Raw genomic sequence first — 25756 nt, forward strand, 5'->3', positions numbered from 1 at the left:
GACACACACGGGAGGGGAATGGGGGGGGACACGGGGGGGACACACACGGGGGGACACACACGGGGGGGGAATGGGGGGGACACGGGGGGGGGACACACGGGGGGGGAATGGGGGGGACACGGGGGGGACACACGGGAGGGGAATGGGGGAGACACGGGGGGGACACACACGGGGGGACATACACGGGGGGGACACGGGGGGGACACACACGGGGGGGAATGGGGGGGACACGGGGGGGACACACACGGGGGGGGACACACACGGGGGGGAATGGGGGGGACACGGGGGGGACACACACGGGGGGGGACACACACGGGGGGGAATGGGGGGGGACACGGGGGGGACACACACGGGAGGGGAATGGGGGGGACACGGGGGGGACACACACGGGGGGGGAATGGGGGGGGGACACGGGGGGGGGACACACGGGAGGGGAATGGGGGGGGACACGGGGGGGACACACACGGGGGGACACACACGGGGGGGGGAATGGGGGGGACACGGGGGGGGGGACACACGGGGGGGGAATGGGGGGGGGGACACGGGGGACACACACCCACACGAGGGGGGGGAATGGGACACACACACGCACAGAGGGGCCCCCCCGGGGGCGGGGCGGGGGCTGCGGGCGCGGGGCCGGGCCCGAACAAAGCGGCCATTGAGCGGCTGGGGGGGGGGGGGGGGGGGGGGGCGGCGCGGAGGGGGGGGGATTTTCCACCCCAAACTTTTTCCATGAGCCCAGCGGCTGCCGCGCCTCCCCCTCCCCCCATCCCTTCCCCCCCCCCTCCCCATTCCCCCCTCCCCCCCCCCCTTCCCCCTCCCCTCCGGGGCCTCCCGGGGAAACTGAGGCAGGGGCTGGCCGGGGGGGGGGGGGCACACGCGTGTGTGTGGGGAGGGGGGTGTTTGTCACCGGGTGGGACCCCCCCCACACCCCGACACGCTTGCACACGTGGCGTCGCGCGCCCTGACACGCGTGTGCCGGCTCACACGCGTGTTTGCAGACGCACCGGTGCGTGTGTGTCGTTCCCCCCCCCCCCCCGCCCCCCCCCGCCCCCGGGCACACGCGTGTGTGTGGGGACGCGGCCGCTCCCACGCACGTTCCCGCGCTCCCCCGGACGTGTGCGTGTGCTCACGCCCCCCCCCCCCCCCCCGCGGCTCACACTCACACACGGCCCCCCCCCGCTCACCTGGCGTGGCCGTGGGCGCGTGTGCGTCGCGTGTGTGCACGCGTGTGCGTGTGCGTGTGCGTGTGCCCCGCCAGGGCCCTGCACGCTCCCTCCTGTGACACCGCCCCCGAACCCGCCACATTTTTTCCCAAACCGCAGGACGACGCCGGCGAGGACACGGCTCGGCACGGCGGGGACACGGCGGGGACACGGCGGGGACATGGCAGGGACACGGCTCGGCACAGCGGGGACACGGCGGGGACACGGCAGGGACATGGCAGGGACACGGCTCGGCACGGCGGGGACACGGCGGGGACACGGCAGGGACACAGCTCGGCACGGCGGGGACACGGCAGGGACATGGCAGGGACACGGCAGGGACACGGCTCAACACGGCAGGGACATGGCAGGGACACAGCTCGGCACGGCGGGGACATGGCAGGGACATGGCAGGGACACGGGAGGGACATGGCAGGGACACGGCTCAACACGGCAGGGACATGGCAGGGACACAGCTCGGCACGGCGGGGACATGGCAGGGACATGGCAGGGACACAGGAGGGACATGGCAGGGACATGGCACGGACATGGCAGGGACACGGCTCGGCATGGCAGGGACACGGCAAGAACATGGCTTGCCACAGCAGGGACATGGCAGGGACACGTCAGGGACATGGCTCGGCATGGCAGGGACACAGCGGGGACGTGGCAGGGACATGGCTCAACACAGCAGGGACACGGCAGGGACACGGCAGGGACACGGCTTGGCACGGTGGGGACACAGTGGGGACACGGCAGGGACGTGGCAGGGACACAGCACAGGTGTGGCAGGGACGTGGCAGGGACACGGCTCAGCACAGCCCTGCCACCTCCCCGAGGGGACGGGGATACACGTGGCGGGGACACGCGTGGCGGGGACACGCGTGGCGAGGGACAGGCTGGGATGGTGTGACCTGGGTGACACGCTTGCACACGCGTGGCGTGTCTGGGTGACACGTCTATGCCTCCGTGGCGTGTCCAGGGTGACACGCCTGCGCGTGCATGGCGTGTCCCGGGTGACACACACCGAGGTGGCGTGTCCAAGGTGACACCCTGACGCCTGGATGGCGTGTCCTGGGTGACACGCCTCGCACACCCCTGGCGTGTCCCGGGTGACACGTTTGCACGCCGAGGGTGGCACCCGTGTCACCCCGCACACGCGCCCGGCCCGCTGGGACACACGGGCTGGTGACACGTGTGCTCCGTGCGACACGCTGGCACACGGGTGGCAGAGCCCGGGGACACCCCGGGGACACCCCAAAGCCCCCCCGGGCACCCCCTGCCCCCCCCCCCTTTGTGCGTGTCCCCCCCCCGTGTCCCCTGTCCCCCAAGGGCCCTTGTGTCCCGCCATGTCCCACCCGTGCCACATCCCTGCGTGTCCCCGTGTCCCCCCACGTCCCTGTCCCCTGTCCCCTCCCAAGACCCCGTGTCCCCCCATGTCCCTCATGTCCCCCATATTCCCCGTGTCCCTCATCTCCCCCGTGTCCCCTGTGTCCCCCATGTCCCCCCACGTCCCTCGTGTCCCCCCGTGTCTCCCATGTCCCCTGTCCCCCCATGACCCTTTGTCCCCCGCGTCCCTTGTGCCCCCCATGTACCCACGTCCCCTCGTCCCCCATATTCCCCATGTCCCGTGTCCCCCCATGTCCCCGTGTCCCCCCATGTCCCCCCATCTCCCGTGTCCCCCATGTCCCCCCCCATGTCCCACGTCCCCCGTGTCCCCCATCTCCCGTGTCCCCCATGTCCCCCCATCTCCCGTGTCCCCCATGTCCCCCCCCATGTCCCACGTCCCCCGTGTCCCCCATCTCCCATGTCCCCCATGTCCCCCCCCATGTCCCCCCATCTCCCGTATCCCTCATGTCCCCCCCCATGTCCCACGTCCCCCGTGTCCCCCCGTGTCACGCCCCCCCCCCCCCCCCCCGCCTCGCTCCCCCCGCCCCATCGGCGGCAGCGGGACCCCCCAGGACCCCCCCCGTGGGGTGACCCGCGTGTGCGGGGGGGTGCAGGGGGCAGCAGAGCGGCCCCACCCCCGCACCCATGGGTGCTGCCACGTGCGCTGCCCCCCCCCGCCCCCCCCCCTCCCCGCTCAGCGGCTTTGGGCCGCAAATCCCCCGGGTCGGGCGGGGGGGGGCCCGGGGGCGGCACCGCCATGGGGCTGGGCTGGCCGGGACCCCGGCCCCACCGCCGTGGGGGGCTCCCCATGGCCGCCCCCGCCTGCTGCCCCCCCTGCTGCCCCCTTGCCTGCCCCCCCCCTTGCTGCCCCCCCGCCTGCTGCCCCCTCTGCTGCCCCCTTGCCTGTCGCCCCCAGTGTCACCCCCCCTGCTGCCCCCCCCCCTGCTGTCACCCCCCTTCGTGTCCCCCCCCAGGCTGCCCCCAGTGCCACCCCCCGCCCTGTCACCCCCAGTGCCACCCCCCGCCCTGCTGCCCCCCACCTTGTCACCCCCCGCCCTGTCACCCCCAGTGTCACCCCCCCTGCTGCCCCCCCCCCTGCTGCTGCCCCCCACCCTGTCACCTTCAATGGCACCCCCCGCCCTGCTGCTCCCCTCCCCCGCCCTGCTGTGCCCCCCCTCGCTGCTGCCGCCCCCGCCGCCCCCGCCTGAGCATCAAGTGAAGGGGGGGCCCGGCCGCCCCAACCCCCCCGGGGACCCCCCGGGCCGGCACCAGCGGTGAGTATGGGGCCCCCCCCCCGCAAGGTGGGGAAACTGAGGCACGGGCGGGGCTGACCTCCCTCTCCCCCCCCCTCCCCCGGGCTGTGTGAGGCTGGGAGGGCGTTTGCACGGGGGGGGGCAGTTGCAAAGGGGGGGACAATTGCATGGTGGGGTAATTGCCCAAGGGCGGGGGCAAGTGCTTGGGGGGGGGCATTTGCACGGTGGGGGGGGGCATTTACACCACGCCCGGGGTATTGGGGGGGGGGGGGAGGGGTCGGCACAGGAACTGGGGGGGGTTGTACAACCGCAGGGGGGGCATTTGCAGCGGGGGGGGGGGCTCCAATGGCTCGGGGGGGGGGGGTCACAGCGCAGGATCGGCCCCACGTGCCCCTGTGACCCCCCCCACTAATCCCCTACGAGCCCTGGGCTGTGGGGGGAGACATGGGGCGGGGGGGGGGGTGTATGGGGCAGGGCTGTGGGGGCGGCACAGGGGGGATCTATGTGGCGGGGGGGGGGATCTATGGGGCAGGGACGCCCCCGTCCCCGCCCGAGGCGCCGTGCGCATGCGCAGCTCGACCCCCCCGCCCGGGACGAGGACTACAACTCCCGGCGTACCCCGCGCGGGGCCGGCGCCGCGCGCTGATTGGCTGCGGGGGCGGTTTGAACGGGGCGCGCGGCGCGGCCTGCACCTAACGGCGGCGGCGGCGGAGCGGGGTGAGGCCGCGGGGGGGCCCCGGGCCCGGGGTGGGGGGACCCGAAGCGGGGCTGAGGGGGGCCCGCCGGGCTCTGGGGGTGCCTGGAGCGGGGCTGAGGGGGTGTGAGACCTCGGGGGGGCCGGGAGAGGGGCCGCGGGGGGGGGTGGAACTAGGCCGCAACGGGGCCGTGAAGGGCCGGGGAGTGGGGTTGTGGGGTGTGAGCCCTTGGGGCGGGGGGAGAAGGGCTGTGGGCCTTAGGGGGGCTGGAGAGTGGAGTTGGGGGGGGTAAGCCCTTGGGGGGGCCGGAGAGTGGGGTTGGGGTGGGGTGGGGAGACTTGCAGGCCGCGGGCCTGGGGGAAACCAGACCGCAATGGGGCCGTGAAGGGCTGGGGAGTGGGGCTGGAGGGGGCTGTGAGCCCCAAGGTGGGGCAAGGATTGGGGCTGGGGGGGGAGAGCCCTCGGGGGAGGCCAGGAGAAGGGCTGGGGTGGGGTGGGGGGGCTGCAAGCCCCGGGGAGGAAAACTTGAGGGGGCAAGACCAGGCCCCAAGGGGGCTGTGAGCCCTCCAGGGCAACGGCGAGTGGGGCTGGGGGGGCTGTATGTCTTAGGGGGGGCCGGAGAGTGGGGATGGGGGAGTTGTGAGCCCTAGAGAGGGGCAAGGAGTGGGGCTGGGGGGGCTGCCTTCACCCAAGGGGCTGATGAGTGGGTCTTGGGGGGGGTTGTGAACCCTAGAGGGCCAAAGAAGGGGGCTGGAGGGGCCTGCTGTCCCTCAATGGGGGGCAGGGAGTGGGGCTGGGGGGGGGCTGCCATCCCCCGAAGGGCCAGGGATTGGGACTGGGGGCTCTGGAGGGTGGGGCTGGGGGCTCCCAGAGGCTGGAGAAGAGGGGGCTGGGAGCATTGAGGGGGGCCTGAGAGTTGCCTGCAAGCATTGGTGCAGGGGGGGGGCTGTGGGGGTCTCACACCTTTCCCTGCCCGCCCCAGTCACCAGCCTGGTGTCGCGTATGAAGCCCCCCAGAGGAGCTGATCCTGCCGCCCCGATGGAGGGTGGGGAGGGCATCACTGAGCTGCTCACCGAGCTACAGGTGAGCCGGGGACCGGGGGGGCTCCGCTGCCGGCCCCACAGAGTGGGGACGACCCTCCCCTAGGGTGGGTGCCAGGTGTCTGACACCCTCCCCTCCTCAGGAATGCCTCTGCTGCTCCCCGGGAGACGCCTCCAGCACCAGCCAGGCCTCCCGGCTGCAGCGGCGCCGGGTCTGCGACAGGGTGCTGCGGGTCTGCGTGGAGCGCATGGCCCAGCCCGGGGGCTCCCCGGCACATGCCACCAGCCTGGTGGCCCTGGCCGAGGAAGCGTGCCAGGGCTACCTGTCCACCGTGCCACAACCGGCTCCCCTCTACTTGGAGAAGATCTTGTACCATCTGCTGAGGAACGCGGCCATGCGGGGGAGCGGCGAAGCCTGCTGGAGGGTGGCCAATCTCCTCCGTGCCCGGCTACTGACTTACCGCCCCGGCCAGGTGCCCTCCAAGGACTTCACGGCCATCACCTACAGCAGCTTCAGCGTCCTCTGGAAAGGGGCAGACGCCCTGGCTGAGCCTGAGCGGCCGCAGGAGGAGGGGAGAGGCATCCTCTTGGTCCGTCTGCGAGCCCTGCGCTTCCTGCTGCTGCTGGAGGAGGACGGGGCAGCCTTGACGCTGCTGCAGCCCCCCTTCTTCACCTCCCAGACGGCGCAGCAGGCGGCTGCCGCCGCTGCCTTGTATGAAGCCCAGCAGACGTCATCCTCATCTTTCCTGGGCCGACAGCTTGGGGACTGTTTGCTCGCGGCGCTGCGAAAGGAGGTGACGGAGCCGCCCAGCCTCCAGCAATCCCTCTGCTTCTTTGAGCTCACCCTGGAGCAGTGCCGGCATCTCTGCAAGAGCGGAGAGTACAGGGAGGCTGAGGAGGCAGTGAAGGGTGCGAGGGGATTTCTGGGGACCGCAGGCGGCTCTGCAAAATCTTTCCGTGACCCCCTGTCCCTCCTGGAGGCTGGGGTCCAGCTGAGCCAGGTGCTGGCCAAGAGCACTGGCCCTGCGGGGCCACCCTTCTCCCAGGCGGCGGCGGCTCTCAGAGCGGTGATGGAGGCCTCAGAGCTGTTCCTCAGGGTGCTGGCCGAGAGCTGCCAGTTCCTCATCTCCTCCCTTGGTGAGTACGTGAAGAGGAGCAAGCAGCAGCCCTTCGGCCGGGAGGACGTACTCAGCCTCTGCGCCTTCACCGAGGGGCACTACCGTGTCCTGCACCGACTGCTGCGGAGGGTAAGAGTGGGGCTGGGCACGGGGCGACCTCGTACTGTGGCCTGTCAGAGCCTCTCAGCAGCTGGAGGATTCCTAACCCTGCTCCGGGCTGGATGCTCCCCTTAATCTATCAGCAGAGTGTCCCTCTCTGCCGTCCCCGTCCTGAGCAGCAGCACACGGTGCTGCCCGGGCCCCACAAACGCCACTTTTCTCCCTCCTTCCCCTCTGCAGGTTCCTCCTGATGGTGTCAAACAAAAGCTCATGGTGAAGCAGCTGCTCTACCACAGCCTCCAGCTCTTTGCCAGCGTGGCCTACGACGCCTTCCAGTGCTCCCAGGTACTGGTGGTGGAAGGGACGGTCACCCGCCCTGGGGGTGGGTGAGACCCTCGAGGTTCTGGGTGGCTTCTCCCTTCAGAGGTGGCACGTTGGGGTTGGAAGGGACTGCCCGAGCCACCCCGGAGGGTGTCCTAGGGGTGCCCGGCGGCCTCTTGTCAGCCACCCTCTTCCTCTGCCCGCAGCCATCGCAAACATCGGACTGGCTGGGACTGGAGCAGCTGACGATGGGCTGCAGGAGGAGCGTGGCCTGGATGCTGGAGGCGTTGGAGGGGCTCCCCGAGAGCGAGCGAGCCAAGTACCTCGATGTCACTGGTCAGTGCCACGGCGGGTGGCACTAAACCTGGCTCCACAGCCCCGGCTCGGGCTGAATACGGTCACGGAGCTCACTGTCTGTGTCCCCGGGGAGCAACCGGGGGGGTTGCTGTCGCAAAGTATGCGGACGGTGGGGCCGGGGCAGAGGGTGACGGTCCCTGGCAGGACAAGGAGGCGGGCGGTTCTGTCTCCATCGCATCTCTAATATTTGGGTTTTGCTCATGGCAGCGTCATGCACGTTCAAGCTGGGCTACATCTTCTACAACCAGAACCTTCACGAGGAGGCCAGCGCTGTCTGCGAGCTCTTCTGCGCGAGGCTGCAGGCGGCAGATGCCTACGCGTGTCCCGAGATCCCCCCGGAGCGGGTGAGCGCTCCTCTGACGCTTCTGGCAGAAACGGGGCTGAACCCAACTCTCTGATGCCGGTGCCGGGCAGGAAAAGGAGAGGATGGGACCAGCTGTTGCTCCCCAATTCCCTGCTCCGAGGTCTTCCCTTCGCCCGGGCGGGGAAGGGGGCTGCGGGAGGGGACACGGGAGGCAGGGGTTTCGGTCCTGCAGGGTGATGAAGCCGGTTCTCTGCGCTCTCCCCGCAGCTGCACAAATGCTTCAGGCTGCAGGTGGAAAACTACCGCAAGCTGGGGCGGGTGGAGAGAGCCCTGGAGTGCGTGGTGCAGTGGCTGGTCGCGCTGCGGGGCCGCGTCGGGGAGCTGCTGGCAGAGCCCGTCTCCCTCTGGGTCAGAGTCAAAACAGACGCTGCCAAACAGGGGAACGAGGAGTCACGGCTACGGTGAGACCTGGAAGGTTGCCCAGTGCGTGGGGGGTGGATGCTTCTTTTTTTCTTTTTTTTTTTTTTTTTTTTTTTTGAGAGCTGCGGTTCCCAAGCTGGTAAAATGATGATGTTTCTCCCTGCGAGATGTTCCCGGCCCCACAACCCCCCTGCTACAGCTCCCGTTTCCCCCCCAGGACGTTGAAGGAAGGTTTGGAGGGGCACAACCTGGACACGGAGACCTTGGTGACCATCCTCTTTGCGGAGTTAAAGGCCTACAAGACCGTCCGAGCTGACACAGGGCAGGAACGCTACAACGTCCTCTGCGACCTGCTGGAAATCTGCTCGGAGGAGAGCGGCCGCCTGCACGAACGAGCCGTCGGCTTGACGGAGCTGGCCCAGGTCTTGTGCTACCGCAGCTACGCCCAGCAGACGGAGTGGTGGGTGAATGCCGGCACATCGTGATCACCTCCCTGTGTCCCTGAAAGTCCCCGGGGAGCATTTGAGGGCCCTTGGGGCAGCGGGGGGGAGTTTTAAGAATCTGGAGTGTTATTGCTCCGTTTGGGGTCCTGGGGTGTATCTGTCCCTCCTCTTAAAATGGCCGGGGGGTTTTGGGGGCAGAAGGCTGTTTCTAATCCCTCTCTCTGGCAGCTCCTCCCTGGACTCGGTCCACGAAGCCTTGAGGCTGCTGGAGTTGGTGCCCAGGAGCGCCCAGAACCGGGACCGGCTCCTCGACGACCGGGCGCAGGCTCTGCTCTGGCTCTACATCTGCACCCTGGAGTCCAAGCTGGAGAAGGTGTGGGGAGGGGGCTGTGGGGTGCCAAAACAGGTCCCGATCTGGAAACACGGGGCTCCGCGCACGTGTGTGGTGCCCTCGGCCTTGCCGTCAACGCTCAGCGCTGCACCGCAGCCACCAAAAGCTACACGGACCCCACTGGCAACCCCATGGTGTCCCTTAACGTGCGTCGTTAAAGCGTTAACAGCCTTCTCCCCACCGCTGCAGAGCATCGAGAGGGACCAGAGAGCCAAAGCTCAGGGGGTGAAAAACCTGGATGACTTTGAGCCCAACGACCTCAACTACGAAGGCAGGCTGCTGGAGGACAGGTTCCTGTACGACGGCATCGCCTTCAACCTGGCAACAGAGACCGGTGAGGACCGTGGCAGGTTTAGGCTCTTTGAGGAGGCTCTGCAGGAGCTCTGGGTGTTGTGTTGGGGTGTCTCAGACCCGGGGTGTCCCTTCAGCTCTCTCCAAAAGCCTGGATGATGCCTTCATGCTGTGGAAGCAGCTCCTGGAGACACCGGGCGTCCCAGCCGTGCGCAGCCCTGAGCAGACCGTGGCCTCCCTGCACCTCCTGGCAGCGCTCTACAAGCTGATGGTCAAGGTAACGCGGCTGGGGGGGCGGCTGGGGGGGTGGCAGCCTCCCCGGGTGCACAGAGTCCCTCTGAGGGGGGTGTCTGAGTGTATCCTCGGGGGTTTTCCTTGCCCCCCAGCCCTTGCAGGCCATGGAGAGCTACCTGCTGGTCAGAGCCCTGTGCAGCGCGCTCGGGGACAGCCTGGGCACGGCCGGTGCCCTCTGCCAGGTCACCAAGCTGCTCTTCCAGCTGGAATGTCCCAGTTACGCCCAGGTAAGGGAGGGAAGGGGCCACGGGGCGAGCTCGGACCATCCCTGAGGCTGCAGCCCTCATGCCGGCGTCTGTGTTTCCAGCTTTTCCTGGAGGAGACGGAGTCCTGCCTGCAGAAAGCCGACAGCAGCAACGATTCCTACCTTCTGCTGCAGCAAACCTGCCTCCTGCTCCGCAGCCAGCTCTGCTGCGTCAACCGCCGGGTAAGGCCCCAAAAAACCCTTTTCTGCCTCAGAAGTAGTGTCAGAAGGTAAGAGGAGCCTGCAGCAGCTCTGGCTGTCACAGTACCTCTCGCTGGGGACCTTGGGCACAGGGACAGAACGTTTTTCTGCCCCTGCAGATTGAGGAGGGTCTCGCCCTGTTGCTGGGGGTGCTCCAGAACCCGGCTCTGCAAAAAATCACCAAGGTCTGGTACCTTCTGCGAGCCCACGTTCTTCGGTTGGCGGCCGTCTACCTGAGCCTCCCCCCTGCCTGCCTCTCGCTGGAGCTCCGGCAGCGGATTTTCGGACAAGGTGAGTTGTCAAGGCGGGGTTTAAAACCCTCCCAGTTTGGGCAGGCTGACAGGGGTCGTGGGCAAAGCTCTGTGCAAATATTTCACCTCTGGGTTTCTCCGAACCAGACCGTTTTTGGGGTGAGGAGAGGGAACATTGGGGAATGGCTCTGTGCTGGGGCTGGGGAGGGTCTCGGTCGGTGCCGATACCCACGGCTGCCCTCCCACAGGGTGGAGGACGCCCGAGACGGCTCTCGCTGAAGCCCACAAGCTCTTCCGCGGCGTTATCCTCCTGCTGATGGGCGGCAACGTGCTGGGCTGTCAGACAACCGCCTCCGACGCCCAGTTTGTGGATTATGGTGAGCCGGTTCCTCGCGCGGACCGAAACCCAACCGCTCCTCCGGAAAGAGTCAGGCTCCTCGCCTGCCTCTCTGGGAGGAGCAGCTCCGCTCACCTCCCCGTCCCGCCTCGTAGGGGACAACGTGCTGCTGAAGTGGCACGTGCTGGGTGACATGCTGGCCTGCTCGGAGCACCTGGTGGCCCTCCTCAGCAGGCTGGAGGTGGTGTGTAAAGCCAAAGCCTTCTGCTTGGAGGCCGTCAAGCTGGCCATGAAACTGCAAGCCATCCGGTGGTGAGTTGACCATGGAGGGAGGGGGAAAAACAGCCTGGCCTTGCTCTTGGGTGGTGCTTGGGTCCCCTGCGGCTGCGGGCGACGCTGGCATCTGTGTCCCTTGGTGGGGAGCTGGCCCTGGAGGGAGGGTTTGGTCCCTTCTTGGCTCGCTCTGGACCAAGAGCTGCTCTGGGGGGTGTGTTATCCCATGAATTCGGCTCGTTGGGTCAGACGCGAGGCCGTTCCTCGCTGCCTCCCTCCCACACGGCTCCGGGAATGGAGCGGTGGGTGTTGGGGGGGGGCTCTGAGGGCTGGTTTTTCCCCCCCCCCCGCCCCCTCCTAGGTGTGCTTCCTTCCTGGTGCTGAAGGCCCAGCTGGAGCTGCAGCAGAGCGAGCTGGAGCTGAGCCACTTCGACCTCCAGCAGGCTCTGTTCCTCCTGGAGTCCGACACAGGTGAGTCCCCGCTCCAGGGTCGGAGGAGGGGAATGGGACGGGGGCTGAGGTGAGCCCCGAGTCCAGGCAGTGCTGGAGGTGCCCCTTTTGCGCCTGCTTTCGGGCTGGGGTGAAAGATCTGTCTCGCGCAGACGCTGCCAGGGCAGCCAATCCCCATCACCCAGGAGGGTGCAGAGATGGGGGGTGACTCTCAGCCAGGTTTTGGTTCATCGAGCGACTCTTCCATCCCATAAAGACGCAATTGGGAGAGCGGGAGTGTTGGGTCCGGCTTCCCGCACCCCTTCTGGGGCTGGCTCAGTGGGAGCTGGGGAGGGTTGCGCAGGGAGGATGCTGGAACAACCCTCCCCTCTGCCCGCAGAGTTTAAAACCAGCAAGAAGCAGAAGAGCCAGAGGAAAATTCTGCCCAGGAAAGGCAAACTGGAGGACAAGAAGCCCCGGGACCCTGTCTCTGAGCCCCCCAGCGAAGAGGACGGTTTCCTGAAAGGCCCCGAGCTGGAGTTTGTGCCCACAGCGAGCGGGGTGGAGAAGGCGGATGCTCTCATGGCCTCACCGGAGCTGAAGGTCCCGAAGAGGAAGAGACTGGCCTTCCTCGCCCACCCAGCGACCTGCCCCTGCTGCCTCTGCTCCGACCTGGCCCTCTCGGCGCTCTGCCTGCGCTGGCTCCTCTCCTGCGCCCGGAACGAGCTGGCAGCGGGCAGCGCGGCCGAGGGGCTGGCTCTCATCCACGCCGTGCTGCCGCGCTGCGCCGCCGTGGCCGCCCGCTTCGCCGCCCTGCTGCGGGACAAGCTGCGGGGCAGCTCCGTCGGCCGGGACCTGCCCGCCCTGGAGCTGCTGCACGATCTGGTGGCCGCCGGCTACGCCGCGTTGGCCCTTCAGAGCCTGGCCAGCCCCCAGCTGGCGGAGGAGCTGCAGGAGGAGCTGGAGACGGGGTTGACCTTCCTGGCGTCTTGCAGACCCCACTTGCCCAACCTGGAGGTCTCCAGGGCCAGCCTGCTGCTCACCAAAGCCATGGCTACCATTTGCCGCCTGGCCTCTAAGCACGGGGACTCCGTGGATGGCGTCTTTGCCAGTTCTTGGACCTTGCAGTTGCCCGTGCTGCCTCCGGCAGAGCCCAAAGAGGCGACTGTGCCCCAAACCCTCAAATCGGACAAGGCTCAACACCAAAAGCGCAAAACCAAGCCCACGTTGGCCCCCGCCGTGCCCAAGCCCAGAGTGAAGAAGAACCAGAGAGCGAAGCCACTGTCTGTCCCCAACGCCGATGACATCTTTGCACTGGGTGACTCGGACAGCGAGGTGCCCCCCATCGTCATCCGGCCGGCCACGGTGCCCTGCACACCCTGCCAGAAATCCCGTCCCCCCGCCAGGGCGCGCGCAGCCCCTGCTTCCAGGACTCCCTTCACCATCTTCAGTGAGTCCTCCCCACCAGCCAGCAAGTCCCGGCTCCTGCGAGCCCCCAAAGCCTCAGGGAGAGTCAAATCTCGCCTAAAAGTGAGTGGGGAGGGGGGTGAGGGGCCACCCAACGCGCCCGGCACAGCCCTGACACCCCCTTGTCCCTTCTCTTTAGGTGATGTTCAGCGATGACAGCGACGTGGAGGGTCTTGAAGCAGGGCTGACCCCGACTGCCGCCGCCACCACCCGCAAGCCATCCCGTGCCCCAAAAGCTCTGTCCCCCAGATCTATGGGGTGCGGCGGTGCCCAGCCCCGGAGAGGGTGGCCGGGCACCCGCCGAGCCAGGGCTACGGAGGAGAAAAGGGAGCGGGCGACCCGCAGGGCTCCCGGCAAGAGAGCCGAGGAGGAACGGGAGCTTCTGAGGGCCATCGAGGAAGAGGAGAAAGAGAAGGTGGAGGAAGAGCTTGATCTCAGCTTCGAGGTCTTGCGGGCCTCTGAGGAAAAGGAGGGAGCCCCAGGTGAGCTGGGCTACTCCAGGGATTGATGGAGGTGGCGGGGGGGTGTCTTACCTTCACGCACCCCAAAGCGGTTGCATCGGGCTGTCCCCACCGTTGCCACCGCTCCGGTGACCAGGCGCCTCTGTCCGTCTCCGCAGGCAGGACACGGCATCCCCGGTGCAGGCAGGAGGAGCAGGAGGACATCGGGGATGGCCCGGCAGCGCGGTGGTGGCCCGACAGCGGGGACCCCCTGCCCGCAGAGGGGACCCTCTCCTCCCCCTGGCCTGCGGCTGGCGGTGAGCAGCCGGCACGGTGGGGGCGGAAAGCTAAAGCTGAGGCTGTCCGTGAAGCGGGTGGCACCTCTGCCATAAAACATATTTAAATAACGTATAAGCAACATAAAAACGTATTTAAAATGGGTAAAAAAAAAAAAACCCTCTACGGGCAGAGGGGAAACCCGCGGAGGAGGAGGAGGAGGGGCTGCTCCCTGGCGCCGGGGAAAGGAGTCTTAATTTTTGTCTCGTGTTTCATAGAAGGGTTTGGGTCAAAGGGACCTTTAAAGCCCTTTTAGTCCAAGGCCCTGCCGTGGCCAGGGACGTTCTCACCCACATCGGGTTGCTCGGAGCCCCGTCCAGCCCGGCCTGGGGTGTTTCCAGGGACGGGGCTTAACTTTCCGCCAGCTGGATACGACCCAAATCTATTTTAATTGGTAACGAGTTTGTTTTCCCCCAAACTGGGTTTGTTCTGGCTGGTGGGCGACCTCCTGTCTTTATCTCCACCCACAGGGGGTTGGTTTTTTGGTCCTATTTCCTCCTCCTTTCCTGGGTGAGCGGCTGGGTGGGCGTCAGGCTGTTGGCCAAGGGTGACGTGAGGCTGCTCCGTGCCTGGGGGTGCTGGTTTTGGACTGGGAACCGGTGGTTGTACCGGGGACGCCACGTCCCTCCCCTCGCCGCGTTGCCCCGAGGGCTCCCTGCCTGATCCTGCCCCGGGCTTTTGCTGCTTTGTCCCTTCCAGGCGTCCCCTCGCTGGACACCGTCCTCGAGCTCCTGAAAGAGGCTTTCAACCTCGTCAGCCACTGCCCTCCTGGGGCGCTCTACAGCCAGCTCTGCCGCCTCCTGGCCCTGGGCCTGGGCAACCAGGACCCCCTTTCCACTGCCTACCTGCTCTCCGAGTCCGTCTCCGTCACCACCCGCCACCAGCTGCTCAGCGTCATCCACAGGAAGATCCAGTGAGTCCCTCGGCGTCCCCTCCCAGCGCGCGACGGAGAAGGGGCTCGCCCAGCACCACCGTAGCCCCATCAAAGGTGATCCTTTTGGGGTGATAATTCTCCTTTCCCTCCGCAGCAAAGAGAAGAAGGCGGCGGGGGACGTGGCGGAGCAGCTCCGGGGGCTCTCCCTGCGGGAGGGGAGCTCTGCCCAGCGCAGCCGTCACCTCGCCGAGCTCCAGAGACTCTTCGCGTTCAGCGCGGCGGGGCTGGGGTGCGGGGAGCAGGACGCCTTCCGCGCCCAGCTGCAGCAGATCCCCGCCGGTAAGAATGACAGAATCACCGAATGGGTCGGGGTTGGAAGGGAGCTCTGGAGGTTGTTGGTCCAACTCGATGGCCGAGCGGGTCACCCCGAGCCGGGTGGACACCTGGAGGCATCCAGCTGGGTTGGAATCTCTCCGGAGCGGAGACTCCGCACCCTCTCTGGGCAGCCTGTGCCAGGGCTCCGCTGCCCTCCCAGCAAAGAAGTTTTTCCTCGTGTCGAGATGGATTTTCCCATGTCCCAGCTTGTGCCCGTTGCCCCTTGTCCTGTCCCCGGGCACCACTGAGAAGAGTCTGGCCCCATCCTCTTGCCCCCCGCCCTTTAGTTCTCGCTGAGCGTTGATGAGATCCCCCCTCAGCCCGCTCTTCTCCGGGCGGAACAGCCCCGGGGCTCCCAGCCTTTCCCCAGCACAGAGATGCTCCAGCTCCTCATCATCCTCGTAGCCTCCGCTGGACTCTCTCCAGCACTTCCCCGTCCTTCTGGAACCGGGGAGCCCCAACTGGCCCCGGCGCTCCAGCCGCGGCCTCCCCAGGGCAGAGCAGGGGGGGGAGGATGAACCTCCCTCGCGCCCCTGGCCACCCCAGGAGGCCTTCTTGGCCATGAGAGGACACTTGCTGGCCCACGGGCAACTTGTCCCCCAGGACTCGCGGGTCTCTTCCCCCAGCTCAGCCCCCGGCCCGTACTGGTGCGGGGGGTTCTTCCTCCCCGGGCGCAGCACCCTGCTGCATCTCCCGGGGTTCCTCTCCCCCCAGCTCTCCGCCTGGCCGGGTCTCGCTGGGTGGTGGCGCGGCCTCACTGGTGTGTCCCCCGCTCCTCCCAGTGGCGTTTCACTAGCAAAGGTGCCGGGGGGGGCCGCTCTGTCCCCTCCCCCGGGGCCCTGATGAAGATATTGGGCCAGACCCAACACCGATCCCTGGGGAACACGGATAATTTGGAAAGGGGCCACCTCGGGGGTGCCGAGTGACCCGTGGTGGCCTCGGGGCTGTCCTTAAGGTCCGGCTGTGACTTTCAGGGGTGACCGTCTGTGTCCTGACCCTGGCCGGCGTCCAGCCTGGCTCGGCGGGGGACACGCTGCTGCTGACGCGGCTGGAGAAGGACGCGGCTCCCCTCAGCATCCGCATCCCCACCGCCCTCGGCAAGGTGAGGGCAGGGGGTGGGCGAGGAGTGGGCCCCCCCCGCCCCCCACCCCAGCCTTCGGGGCTTGTGTCATGGCTCTTTTCCTCTTCCAGGTCCCACTGCGTTCGGTGCTGAGCGACTTCGAGGCCATCCTGAAGGAGCAGAAGGAAGCCAACGGCTGCACGGACAAGCAGGACTGGTGGCTGCGCCGCTCCCAGTTGGACCACAGGATGAAGGTTGGGGGCGGGGGGAGCACAGCCGGGAGAGGGTTTGGGGTCCGCACCCCACCGCTGACTCCCTCGTCTCTTGCAGAGCCTCATCGAGACCCTGGAGACGCAAGTGCTGGGCTGCTGGAGGGGGGCCCTGCTCCCCGCTCCCCCCCAGCCCGCTCTGGACGAGGAAGTCGCCCTCTTGCACCCCCAGCTCGGCCGCTGCGGCTGGAGCCACCCCCATCCCGCCCTGCTCAAGGTGCCTGGCTTGGGGCAGGCGTTTGGGGAGCCGAGCCCCTTGTTTTGCCACCCCTCACCCCCCGCTTCCTTTCCCCCCCCCCACCAGGTGCTGCTCAACGCTGCTCCCCTCCTCGCCCCCGAGGACGTGCGAGCCCTGGCCTTCGGCCTCTGCCCCGCGCAGCCCCGCCAGGCTCAGCTCCTCTTGCAGGAGGCGGTGGAAAAGCAGAGATCCTGCCCCGCGCAGCCCAGCGGATCCCTCGTCCTGGTTCTGGATAAGGTGAGACACATTTCCCCCCCCCCCCCCCCACCCCTTGCTGCTCCTTCATCGCTTCCCGGCCCTGCTTCCTCCTCTTCATGCCTTCCTCTTCCTCCCAGCACCTGCAGAAGCTGCCCTGGGAGAGCATGGGCTGCCTGAAGGCTGTGCCCGTCACCCGCCTCCCGTCCCTGCGCTTCCTGCTCAGCTACTCCCTGGCACAGGCGGTGAGAGAAGACGGGGGGGGACCCTGCCTCCCCCAGCCCCCCTGGGATTTGGGGGCATCCCCCAAACCCTGGCTCTGGGCTGACCCTCGCTCCTTTTCCCCCCCCCGTCCCTGCTCCCTCCAGCAGCGCGCAGGGTCAGTGCTGAGCCGCGGCGTCAACCCCAGCAGCACCTTCTACGTCCTCAACCCCCACTGCAACCTCCTGGGCACCGAGGAGCGCTTTCGGGGCTGGTTCGAGAGGTGGGTGCGGAGCTCAGGGTGGCTCTGGCGGGGGGGGCTGTACCCCCCCCCACCCCCCCCACCCCTTCTAACCCCCTCTCCCGCAGCGAGCCCGGCTGGAGGGGGGTGACCGGCGCCGTCCCCAGCCCTACGCAGATGCAGGCGGCTCTGCTGGAGCACGATCTCTACATGTGAGTGTCACCGGGGCTCCCTGGGGACACCCCGTGGGGTGGGGGGGCGGGTGTGGGGGCAGCTGGAGCTCACCCTGCTTTGGCTGGGGGGGGGGGTGGTGGTGGTGGAATGTTTCTCCCTGCAGCTACGCGGGGCACGGAGCGGGCGCCCGTTTTCTGGACGGCCAGACCATCGCCCGGCTGGATTGCCGCGCCGTGGCCCTGCTCTTCGGCTGCAGCAGCGCCGCGCTCGCCGTCCGCGGCAACCTGGAGGGCTCCGGCATCGTCCTCAAGTACATCATGGCCGGCTGGTGAGCCCCCGGGGGGGGGGGTTTCCCTAGCCTGGGGTGGGGTGGGGGGTGTCCCATACCCATCCCTGGGGTTTTTTTGGGGGTGTGACGCCCCTCCTGCCTTTCAGCCCCCTCGTCCTGGGCAACCTCTGGGACGTGACGGACCGGGACATCGACCGCTACGCGCAGGCGCTGCTGCAGGGCTGGCTGCGGGGGGGCTCGGGGGCCCCCCTCCTCGCCTACGTCGCCCAGGCCCGCCAAGCCCCCCGCCTCAAACACCTCATTGGGGCCGCCCCCGTCGCCTACGGGCTCCCCGTCTGCCTCCAGTGAGGGCTGGGGGGGGGCGGGGGTGTCCCTTATTCCCCCAGTGAGGGCTGGGGCTTCCCTATTTGCCTCCAGTGAGGACTGGGGGGGTCCCTGCTCCCTGCAGCAAGGCTGGGGGATCCCCCTCGTCCCCCCCTAGTGAGGGCTGGGGGGGGGTCCCTATCTGCCCCCAGGGAGGGCTGGGGGGGGGTCCCTGGGGGCTGCAGTGAGGGCTGGGGGGAGCGGTTCTCCAACGCCAGGACACAGAGCAGGGTTGGGGGGGGGGGGGTGTGGGGGTGCCAGTGTCTGCACCCACTTTTAGTCTGTTTTGGTTTATGCACCTGGTTTTATTTCCCTCTTTTCTGACAATAAAGCTGCTGCCTTTTGACTTAGCCCCCCCCCCCCCCCCCCCCGCCTTGTGTCTCCTGCTCCCCACTTCTCCCCTCTCCCCCCACCTGGGGAAGACTCCCGAGGCTCCTGCCCCCTGCCCTCCTGCTGGAGGTCACCCAGAGCCCCCCCACCCCGGGTTTTGGGGTGGGAGGGGACCCCAGCAGTCCCCGGTGGGGGGGGGGGGGGGGGGCACGCTCCTTGCTGAGGGTGGGTCCCCGTGTCGGTGCTCGGCTGCAGCCTCTGCCCCTCGGGGGGGGACCCCTTTCCCTGGCGGGGGACACCTCGGGTGTCTTCCCTTTCCCTGGGGGGGGACACCCCCTTCCCTGGGGGACACCCCCCCCCCACCTTTCCCTGGGGGGGACCCCGGGGCGGTGCCGGCCGCCGGCCGCCAGGGGGCGCTGTGGGGGCGGGGGCAGCGAGAGGCCCCCGGGAGGCGCCAGAGCGTCTCGGCGGCCCAAGATGGCGCAGACGGTGAACGTGGGGGAACTGACGCTGCCGCAGCTGGAGCTGCTCAAGGGGCAGCTCGACCAGGTGGGGCCGGGCCGGAGGGGGCCCTGTGGGCTGGGGGGGGATGTGTGGGGCCTGGCAGGGCCGGGGGTGTGTATGTGTGGGGCCCTGTGGGGCTGGGGGGTTGTTGTGGGGCCTGGTAGGGCTGGGGGGAGGGGTGTGTGGGGCCTGGCAGGGCCGGGGGTGTGTATGTGTGGGGCCCTGTGGGGCTGGGGGATTGTTGTGGGGCCTGGTAGGGCTGGGGGGAGGGATGTGTGGGGCCTGGCAGGGCCGGGGATGTGTATGTGTGGGGCCCTGTGGGGCTGGGGGGAGGGATGTGTGGGGCCTGGCAGGGCCGGGGGTGTGGATGTGTGGGGCCCTGTGGGGCTGGGGGGAGGGATGTGTGGGGTCTGGCAGGGCCGGGGGGGTGTGGGTGTGGGTGTGTGGGGCCCTGTGGGGCTGGGGGGTTGTTGTGGGGCCTGGTAGGGCTGGGGGGAGTTGTGTGGAGCCTTGTGGGGCTGGGGGGGAATGTGTGGGGCCTGGCAGGGCTGGGCGGGGGGATGTACTGGGTCAGACTGGGCTGGGGGCAGGGATGTGTGGGGCCTGGCAGGGCCAGGGGGGTATGGGTATGTGGATGTGTGGGGCCCTGTGGGGCTGGGGGGAGGGATGTGTGGGGCCTGGCAGGGCCGGGTGTGTGTGTGTGTGTGGATATGTGGGGCCCTGTGGGGCTGGGGGGGGATGTGTGGGGCTTGGCAGCGCTGGGCGGGGGCTGTACTGGGTCAGACTGGGATGTGTGGGGCCCTGTGGGGCTGGGGGAGGATGTACTGGGTCAGACTGGGCTGGGGGGGGGCGGGGGATATGTGGGGCCCTGTGGGGCTGGGGGGGGATGTGTGGGGCCTGGCAGGGCTGGGCGGGGGCTGTACTGGGTCAGACTGGGATGTGTGGGGCCCTGTGGGGCTGGGGGCCGGGTGTGGACTGGGGCTGTGGAGGCTGGAGGGGGATGTGTGGGGCCGGATTGGACCGGGGGGTGTGTGGGGGGGAGATGTACTGGGCCGGACTGGGTTGGGGGGGGGCCAGACTGGGCTGGGACAGGGGGGCTGGACTGGGGTGGAACTGGGGGGGGGTGGCCCTAGACCAGCCTGTGCCCTGGGGCACAAACTGGGTGCTGGTTGGGGTGGGGGGACGACAGGACAAGGCTGGAGCTGCCCCGGCACTGTGTTCCCGGCCCCCCCCACCGAGGGCTGTGGGGCTGACGGACACCCCCCCACCGTGCTGACGGGGTGTCCCCCCCCCCCACCGGCTCCTGACCCCCCCAGGAAGTGGAGTTCCTCTCGTCCTCCATCGCCCAGCTCAAGGTGGTGCAGACCAAGTAACGTGGAGGCCCGGGGACTGTCTCAGCGTCCTCAGCAAGAGCAACGAGGGTGAGCGGGGGGGGCCCCCACCCCACCCCCCCGGGGGGCCAGTGCCCCCCGCCTTGGCCTTGCCAGCCCTGGGCCCCCCCTCTCCCCCTCCCAGGATGGCTCCTGGCCCACCAGGGATGAGACATACCCAGCCCTGCCCTGACTCAGCCCCCTCGGGCCCCTTCTCTGGCACCTTGTGCCTGGTAGGGAGGCTGGGGGGGGGGGGCACGGGGGGGGGGGGCTGGGGTGGCCCAGGTGTTCCCCCCCCCCCCCAAGGTGTCCCCGTCCCCGCGCGCTCCCCTCACCCCCCTCTGCTTGTCTCCTCACAGGGAAGGACCTCCTGGTGCCGCTCACCAGCTCCGTATCCTTTCCTGCTCCCCCCCTCCCCGGGGCTGCCGGTGCCAAACCAGCGCCCCCAGTAAGCCCCCAGTAGCCCCCGTCGGTGCCGGGATCCAGCCCCACTCCTGGTTCCCTGTTTTCCCTGACCACCCCCCCCCCCTACCAGATGTACGTCCCCGGGAAGCTGTCGGACACGGAGCGGGTCCTGGTGGACGTGGGAACTGGCTACTACGTGGAGAAGGTGAGGGGCACCCGGGGGGGGCACCACCCACGGCAGAGGGGGGCGGCTTGGGGCCTTCCCTGGGGGGGGGCAGCACCCCCTGTTTGTGCACAGAGGCCCCCCCTTCCCCCCTGTCTATCTCCCCTCTTTCCTTCCCCACCCCTTTTTCCTTCCCCACCCCCCTTTTTTTGCCCCCTTCCCTCATTTTTCCCTTTTTTCCCTTTTTTCCCTTTTTTCCCTTTTTTCCCTTTTTTCCCTTTTTTCCCTTTTTTCCCTTTTTTTCCCTTCCCCCCCCTTTCCCTCCCCCCTTTTTCCTCCCCCCCCTTTTTCCTCCCCCCCTTTTTTCCTCCCCCCCCTTTTCCTCCCCCCCCTTTTCCTCCCCCCCTTTTCCTCCCCCCCCTTTTCCTCCCCCCCCTTTTCCTCCCCCCCCTTTCCTCCCCCCCTTTTCCTCCCCCCCTTTTCCTCCCCCCCTTTTTTCTCCCCCCTTTTTTCTCCCCCCCTTTTTCTCCCCCCCCTTTTTCTCCCCCCCCCTTTTCTCCCCCCCCTTTTTCTCCCCCCTTTTTTCTCCCCCCCCCTTTTTCTCCCCCCCCTTTTTTCTCCCCCCCTTTTTTCTCCCCCCCCTTTTTTCTCCCCCCCCTTTTTTCTCCCCCCCCTTTTTTCTCCCCCCCCTTTTTTCTCCCCCCCCCTTTTTTCTCCCCCCCCTTTTTTCTCCCCCCCCCTTTTTTCTCCCCCCCCCTTTTTTCTCCCCCCCCTTTTTTCCTTCCTTCCCCTTTTGCTTCTCCCCCCTTTTTTTCCACCCTCGACCCCCTCCCTTTTGCCCCCCCACCCCCGCTTAACCCCCCTCTCCCTTTTGCCCCCCCCCTCCCACCCCCCCTCAGACAGCAGATGACGCCCGAGACTTTTTCAAACGCAAAAATCGACTTCCTGACCAAGCAGATGGAGAAGATCCAGCCGGCGCTGCAGGAGAAACACGCCATGAAGCAGGGTGAGCGCCCGGCCCCCCCCCTGCCCCCCCCCCCCCCCAGCTCTGTGACCCCCCACCCCCCCCCCGGTGACTCCCCGGCCCCTTCTCTCCCCGCAGCCGTGGTGGAAATGATGAGCCAGAAGATCCAGCAGCTGACGGCCCTGGGCGCCGCGCAAGGTGCCACCACCAAGGCGTAGCCTTCGGCCTCGGGGGCTCCCCCCCCTCCTCGCCATCGCCACCGGGACGCGAGGGGACACTGGAGGGCCCCCCACCTCGCTCCCGGTCCAGGTTTATCCCCCCCCCCCCCCGCCATCCCGTCCCGTCCCCGCTGCGCCGTCGCCAGCCCCCCCGTTGTTGTGGGCAGCTCCCCGCTGCTGCCGCCGCGCGGAATAAATGTTCCTTCTGGTGCTTTTGGGATGGGGGGGACGGGGGACAGGCACAGTTTGGGGGCGTATCCCGGGAATCCCGCTGCCCCCCCCCCCTCCCTCCCCAGCCCTGGGAGCCCCCACGTTCCTCCCCCCATGGGTTTTTTTTACCCCAAGATGAAAAAAAATCCACGTTCCCCCACAGAGAAGAGTTTTATTTCCTGGCCAAGGGTCCCCCCCGGCCGCGCTCCCCCCTCCCCTCCCACGGGGGCTGTCGAGTGTCCCCCTGGCTTCTACCCTATGTGTGCCCCCCCCCCCCATGCCCCCCCCCCCCCCCCCGGGCTATATACAGCTATCTATAGGGCCCAACCCATGCGGGGGCACCGAGCTCCAGCCAGTGTCCATGGGGGGGCCACGTGAAGCACAACAGTGTCCGGTGTCCTCGGTCCCCTGCCCGTGGCTCTGTCCATGTCCCCTGGTGCGGTGTCACCTCGTCCCTGTGCCCGTGGCTCTGTCCATGTGTCCCCCAGCTCGCTGTCACCTCCTCCCCCTGGCTCCGTCCGTGTGTCCCCTGGTATGGTGTCACCTCGTCCCACAGCTCCGTCCGTGTGTCCCCTGATGATGTGTCACCTCATCCCCTTGCCTGTGGCTCCGTCCGTGTGTCACCTCGTCCCCCTGCCTGTAGCTGTCTGTGTGTCCCTTGGTGTGGTGTCACCTCGTCCCCTTGCCTGTGGCTCCGTGTGTCCTCTAGCTCAGTGTCACCTTGTCCCCTTGCCCATGGCTCCGTCTGTGTGTCCCCCAGCTCAGTGTCACCTTGTCCCTGTGCCCACGGCTCGGTCCGTGTGTCCCCCAGCTTCATGTCACCTTGTCCCTGTGCCCGTGGCTCCGTCCGTGTGTCCCCTGCCGTGGTGTCACCTTGTCCCTGTACCTGCGGCTCAGTCCGTGTGTCCCCCAGCTCGGTGTCACTGCGTCCCTGTACCTGCGGCTCCATCTGTGTATCCCCCAGCTTGGTGTCACCTTGTCCCTGTGCCCGTGGCTCCATCCGTGTGTCCCCCAGCTCGGTGTCACCTCGTCCCTGTGCCCGTGGCTCCGTCCGTGTGTCCCCCAGCTCGGTGTCACCTCGTCCCTGTGCCCGTGGCTCCGTCCGTGTGTCCCCCAGCTTGGCGTCACCTCGTCCCTGTGCCCGCGGCTCAGTCTGTGTGTCCCCTGGCGTGGTGTCACCGCGTCCCCTTGCCCGCGGCTCAGTCCGCGTGTCCCCTGGCGTGGTGTCACCGCGTCCCCTTGCCCGCGGCTCAGTCCGTGTGTCCCCTGGCGTGGTGTCACCCCGTCCCCTTGCCCGCGGCTCAGTCCGTGTGTCCCCAGCTCAGTGTCACCCCGTCCCCTTGCCCGCGGCTCAGTCCGTGTGTCCCCCCCGGCTCTCAGCGGACGAAGAGGGGCTTGTGGACGCGCTTGTGGCGGTTGAGCGTGGCGCTGCGGGCAAAGCTCTCCCCGCACTCCACGCAGATGAAGGGCTCGTGCCCGTGGGCTTGCGCCCGGTGCCGCTCCAGCTCGGCCCCGTCGCGGCAGCTCTGCCCGCACTCGGGGCAGGCGGGGGGCTGCCCCCCGGCCCCGTGCACCCGCTGGTGCTTGGCCAGGTTGGTGCTTTGGGCGAAGCCCCGGCCGCACTGCCCGCAGCGGTGGGGCCGAGCCCCGGAGTGGGTGCGTTGGTGTTTGATGAGGTTTTTGCTCTGGGTGAAGCTCTTCCCGCACTCCCCGCAGCGGTAGGGCTTCCCCGGTGTGGATGCGCTGGTGCTGGATGAGGTTGGAGCTCCAGCTGAAGCTTTTGCCGCAGTCCCCGCAGCGGTAGGGCTTCTCCCCGGTGTGTGGTGCGCCGGTGCTGGACCAGGTGGGAGTTTTGGCTGAAGCTCTTGCCGCACTCCCCGCAGGTGCTGGGCCGTTCCCCGGTGTGAGTCCGCTGGTGCCGCAGCAGCTTCGACCAGTGGCTGAAGCTCTTCCCGCACTCGTTGCAGATAAAAGGGCGCTGGCGACCCCCCCGGTGGCGGCCCCCCCCGCCTTCCCCTCCTTCCTCTTCCTCGCCGTAACCCCCCGTCGAGGTGGCGGCCCCCGCGCTGGGCTGCCCCCCTCGTTTCTTGCTTTTGGGGGGCAGGGGGCTGTGGGGGATGACGGTCTGGATGATCTCGTGGGGCAGCACCTCGTCCTCGCAGTCGCTCACGATGCCGTCGTCAGCTGCGGGGGGGACGGGGGGGACACACAGAGAGGCTGGGGAGGGGGGCTGGGGACAGACACACACACACACACCCCCCCCGCCCTGGGACAGGGATGGGTGTCCCCCCCCCCCCACCTCCCCAGCGCCGCCATCGCCCCCTCCTCACCGATGTAGACCCTCCGGACCATGTCCCCCTCGTCCGAGTCGTGCAGCTCCACCACGCAGGGCTCCTCCGGCTCCATGGGCTCCTGGGGGGCAGCGGGGAGTCCTGAGCGCCCCCCCCCGTGAGCCCCAAACCCCCCCCCCCCCCCCAGGCTGCCCAAACCGCCCCGGTTCCTCTCGGCTCTGTCACCTCCTTTCCTGTTGCGCCACGGCTGGTTCCTGCCCCCCCTCGGGGCCGCACCGGAGCGTGCCGGGAGCCTCCGTGTCCCCACGTCCCTTTGTGCCACCCCAAAATCCCACCCTGACACCCCCAAATGCCCTTGTGATGCCCCAAATCCCCTCGTAACGCCCCAAAATCCCACCGTGTCGCCCCCAGGTCCCCTCGTAACACCCCAAAATCCTGCTGTGTTGCCCCAAAAATCCCACCGTGACGCCCCCAAATCCCCTTGTACTGCCCCAAATCCCACCGTGTCGCCCCAAAATCCTGCTGTCACCTCAAAAATCCCACCGTGCCACCCCAAATCCACTTGTACTGCCCCAAAATCCCACCGTGCCACCCCAAATCCCCTTGTAATACTGCAAAATCCCCGTGTCACCCCAAAAGCCCGCTGTGTCACCCCAGTCCTCTTGTAATGCCCCAAATCCCAGTGTGGCCCCAAAATCCTGCTGTCACCCCAAAAATCCCACTGTGTCACCCCGAATCTCACCGTGTCACCCCCAAATCCTCTTGTAACGCCCCAAAATCCCACTGTGTCGCCCCAAATCCCCTCGTAATGCCCCAAAATCCTGCTGTGTCACCCCAAAAATCCCACCGTGACACCCTAAATCCCCTTGTAACACCCCAAAATCCCGCTGTCACCCCAAAAATCCCACGTCACCCCAAATGCCATTGTTAATACCCCCAAATCCCGCTGTGTCACCCCAAATCCCCTCATACTGCCCCCAAATCCCACTCTGTCCCCCCAAAATCCCCCCGTGCCCCCCCCAAAATCCCCTCATACTGCCCCCAAATCCCACTCTGCCCCCCCCAATCCCCCTGTACCCCCCCAAATCCCACTCTGCCCCCCCCAAAATCCCCTCGCGCCCCCCTCATCCCCCTGCACCCCATCCCCCCCCCCCAACACGTTACCTGGGCTCCCGGGGGGGGGTCGGGGGGGTCCCGCTGCTGCTCCGCACTCAGTCCCGCGCCTCTGCCCTGCCGTTGCCCCCCCGAGATCTGGGGGGGGGACACGGACACAGGCAGTTACAGCCCCGCAGCTGAGGCCCCCCCGCCTCATTCCTCCCCCCCAAGTCTGCTCCCCCCTCCCCATCTGCCACCACCCAGGACTTGGGGGGGGGCGGGGGCTGCAAATCCTGTCCCCCCCCGACCCATCCCCCCCTTCCCTCTCA

General features: G+C 68.0%; 3 protein-coding genes across 5 annotated transcripts; 2 read left to right on the top strand and 1 right to left on the bottom strand.

Annotated features, from left to right (window-relative positions):
* The first annotated feature begins 4380 nt into the window (after window positions 1-4380).
* ESPL1 (extra spindle pole bodies like 1, separase) lies at window positions 4381-18226 on the top strand. Of its 3 annotated transcripts, none has more exons than XM_074571823.1 (31): window positions 4381-4564; window positions 5525-5625; window positions 5726-6829; window positions 7040-7144; window positions 7327-7456; window positions 7685-7821; window positions 8049-8242; window positions 8419-8661; window positions 8873-9017; window positions 9225-9369; window positions 9464-9603; window positions 9713-9847; window positions 9928-10047; window positions 10185-10356; window positions 10565-10693; window positions 10809-10965; window positions 11288-11397; window positions 11756-12885; window positions 12962-13304; window positions 13442-13579; window positions 14298-14511; window positions 14627-14811; window positions 15822-15949; window positions 16039-16161; window positions 16238-16393; window positions 16481-16651; window positions 16750-16854; window positions 16981-17093; window positions 17180-17263; window positions 17389-17553; window positions 17661-18226. In XM_074571823.1, the coding sequence occupies exons 1-31, from the start codon at window positions 4414-4416 to the stop codon at window positions 17860-17862; spliced, it is 6675 nt and encodes a 2224-aa protein (XP_074427924.1). In that variant the 5' UTR covers window positions 4381-4413; the 3' UTR covers window positions 17863-18226. The 3 variants fall into 3 exon arrangements, with proteins under 3 accessions (XP_074427924.1, XP_074427922.1, XP_074427925.1); XM_074571821.1 differs by having other exon boundaries at window positions 16978-17093; window positions 17661-18018; XM_074571824.1 differs by lacking the exons at window positions 4381-4564; window positions 5525-5625 and having other exon boundaries at window positions 6367-6491; window positions 6629-6829; window positions 16978-17093; window positions 17661-18018.
* A 347-nt stretch (window positions 18227-18573) lies between these two features.
* Window positions 18574-22040, top strand: PFDN5 (prefoldin subunit 5). Its single transcript, XM_074571826.1, is given in 8 exon segments — window positions 18574-18756; window positions 20028-20081; window positions 20084-20132; window positions 20441-20472; window positions 20617-20691; window positions 21549-21581; window positions 21583-21655; window positions 21752-22040. Coding segments are annotated over 8 exon segments (468 nt in total). The 5' UTR covers window positions 18574-18684; the 3' UTR covers window positions 21832-22040.
* Window positions 22041-23275: 1235 nt separating this feature from the next.
* LOC141737182 (uncharacterized) lies at window positions 23276-25636 on the bottom strand. The gene is given in 5 exon segments (XM_074571825.1): window positions 23276-23769; window positions 23771-23862; window positions 23864-24225; window positions 24372-24453; window positions 25497-25636. Coding segments are annotated over 4 exon segments (882 nt in total). The 5' UTR covers window positions 24448-24453; window positions 25497-25636; the 3' UTR covers window positions 23276-23417.
* Between the last annotated feature and the right edge of the window lie 120 nt (window positions 25637-25756).

This window comes from Larus michahellis, unplaced genomic scaffold, assembly GCF_964199755.1.
Source record: "Larus michahellis unplaced genomic scaffold, bLarMic1.1 SCAFFOLD_515, whole genome shotgun sequence".
NCBI lineage: Eukaryota > Metazoa > Chordata > Aves > Charadriiformes > Laridae > Larus > Larus michahellis.

Coding starts and splice junctions, on each gene's coding strand:
- ESPL1 (XM_074571821.1), top strand. CDS start 4,414: ATGCGCAGCTCGACCCCCCCGCCCGGGACGAGGACTACAACTCCCGGC. Junction 8,243..8,418: donor AACGAGGAGTCACGGCTACG/GTGAGACCTGGA, acceptor TTTCCCCCCCAG/GACGTTGAAGGAAGGTTTGG. Junction 9,604..9,712: donor TCTACAAGCTGATGGTCAAG/GTAACGCGGCTG, acceptor CTTGCCCCCCAG/CCCTTGCAGGCCATGGAGAG.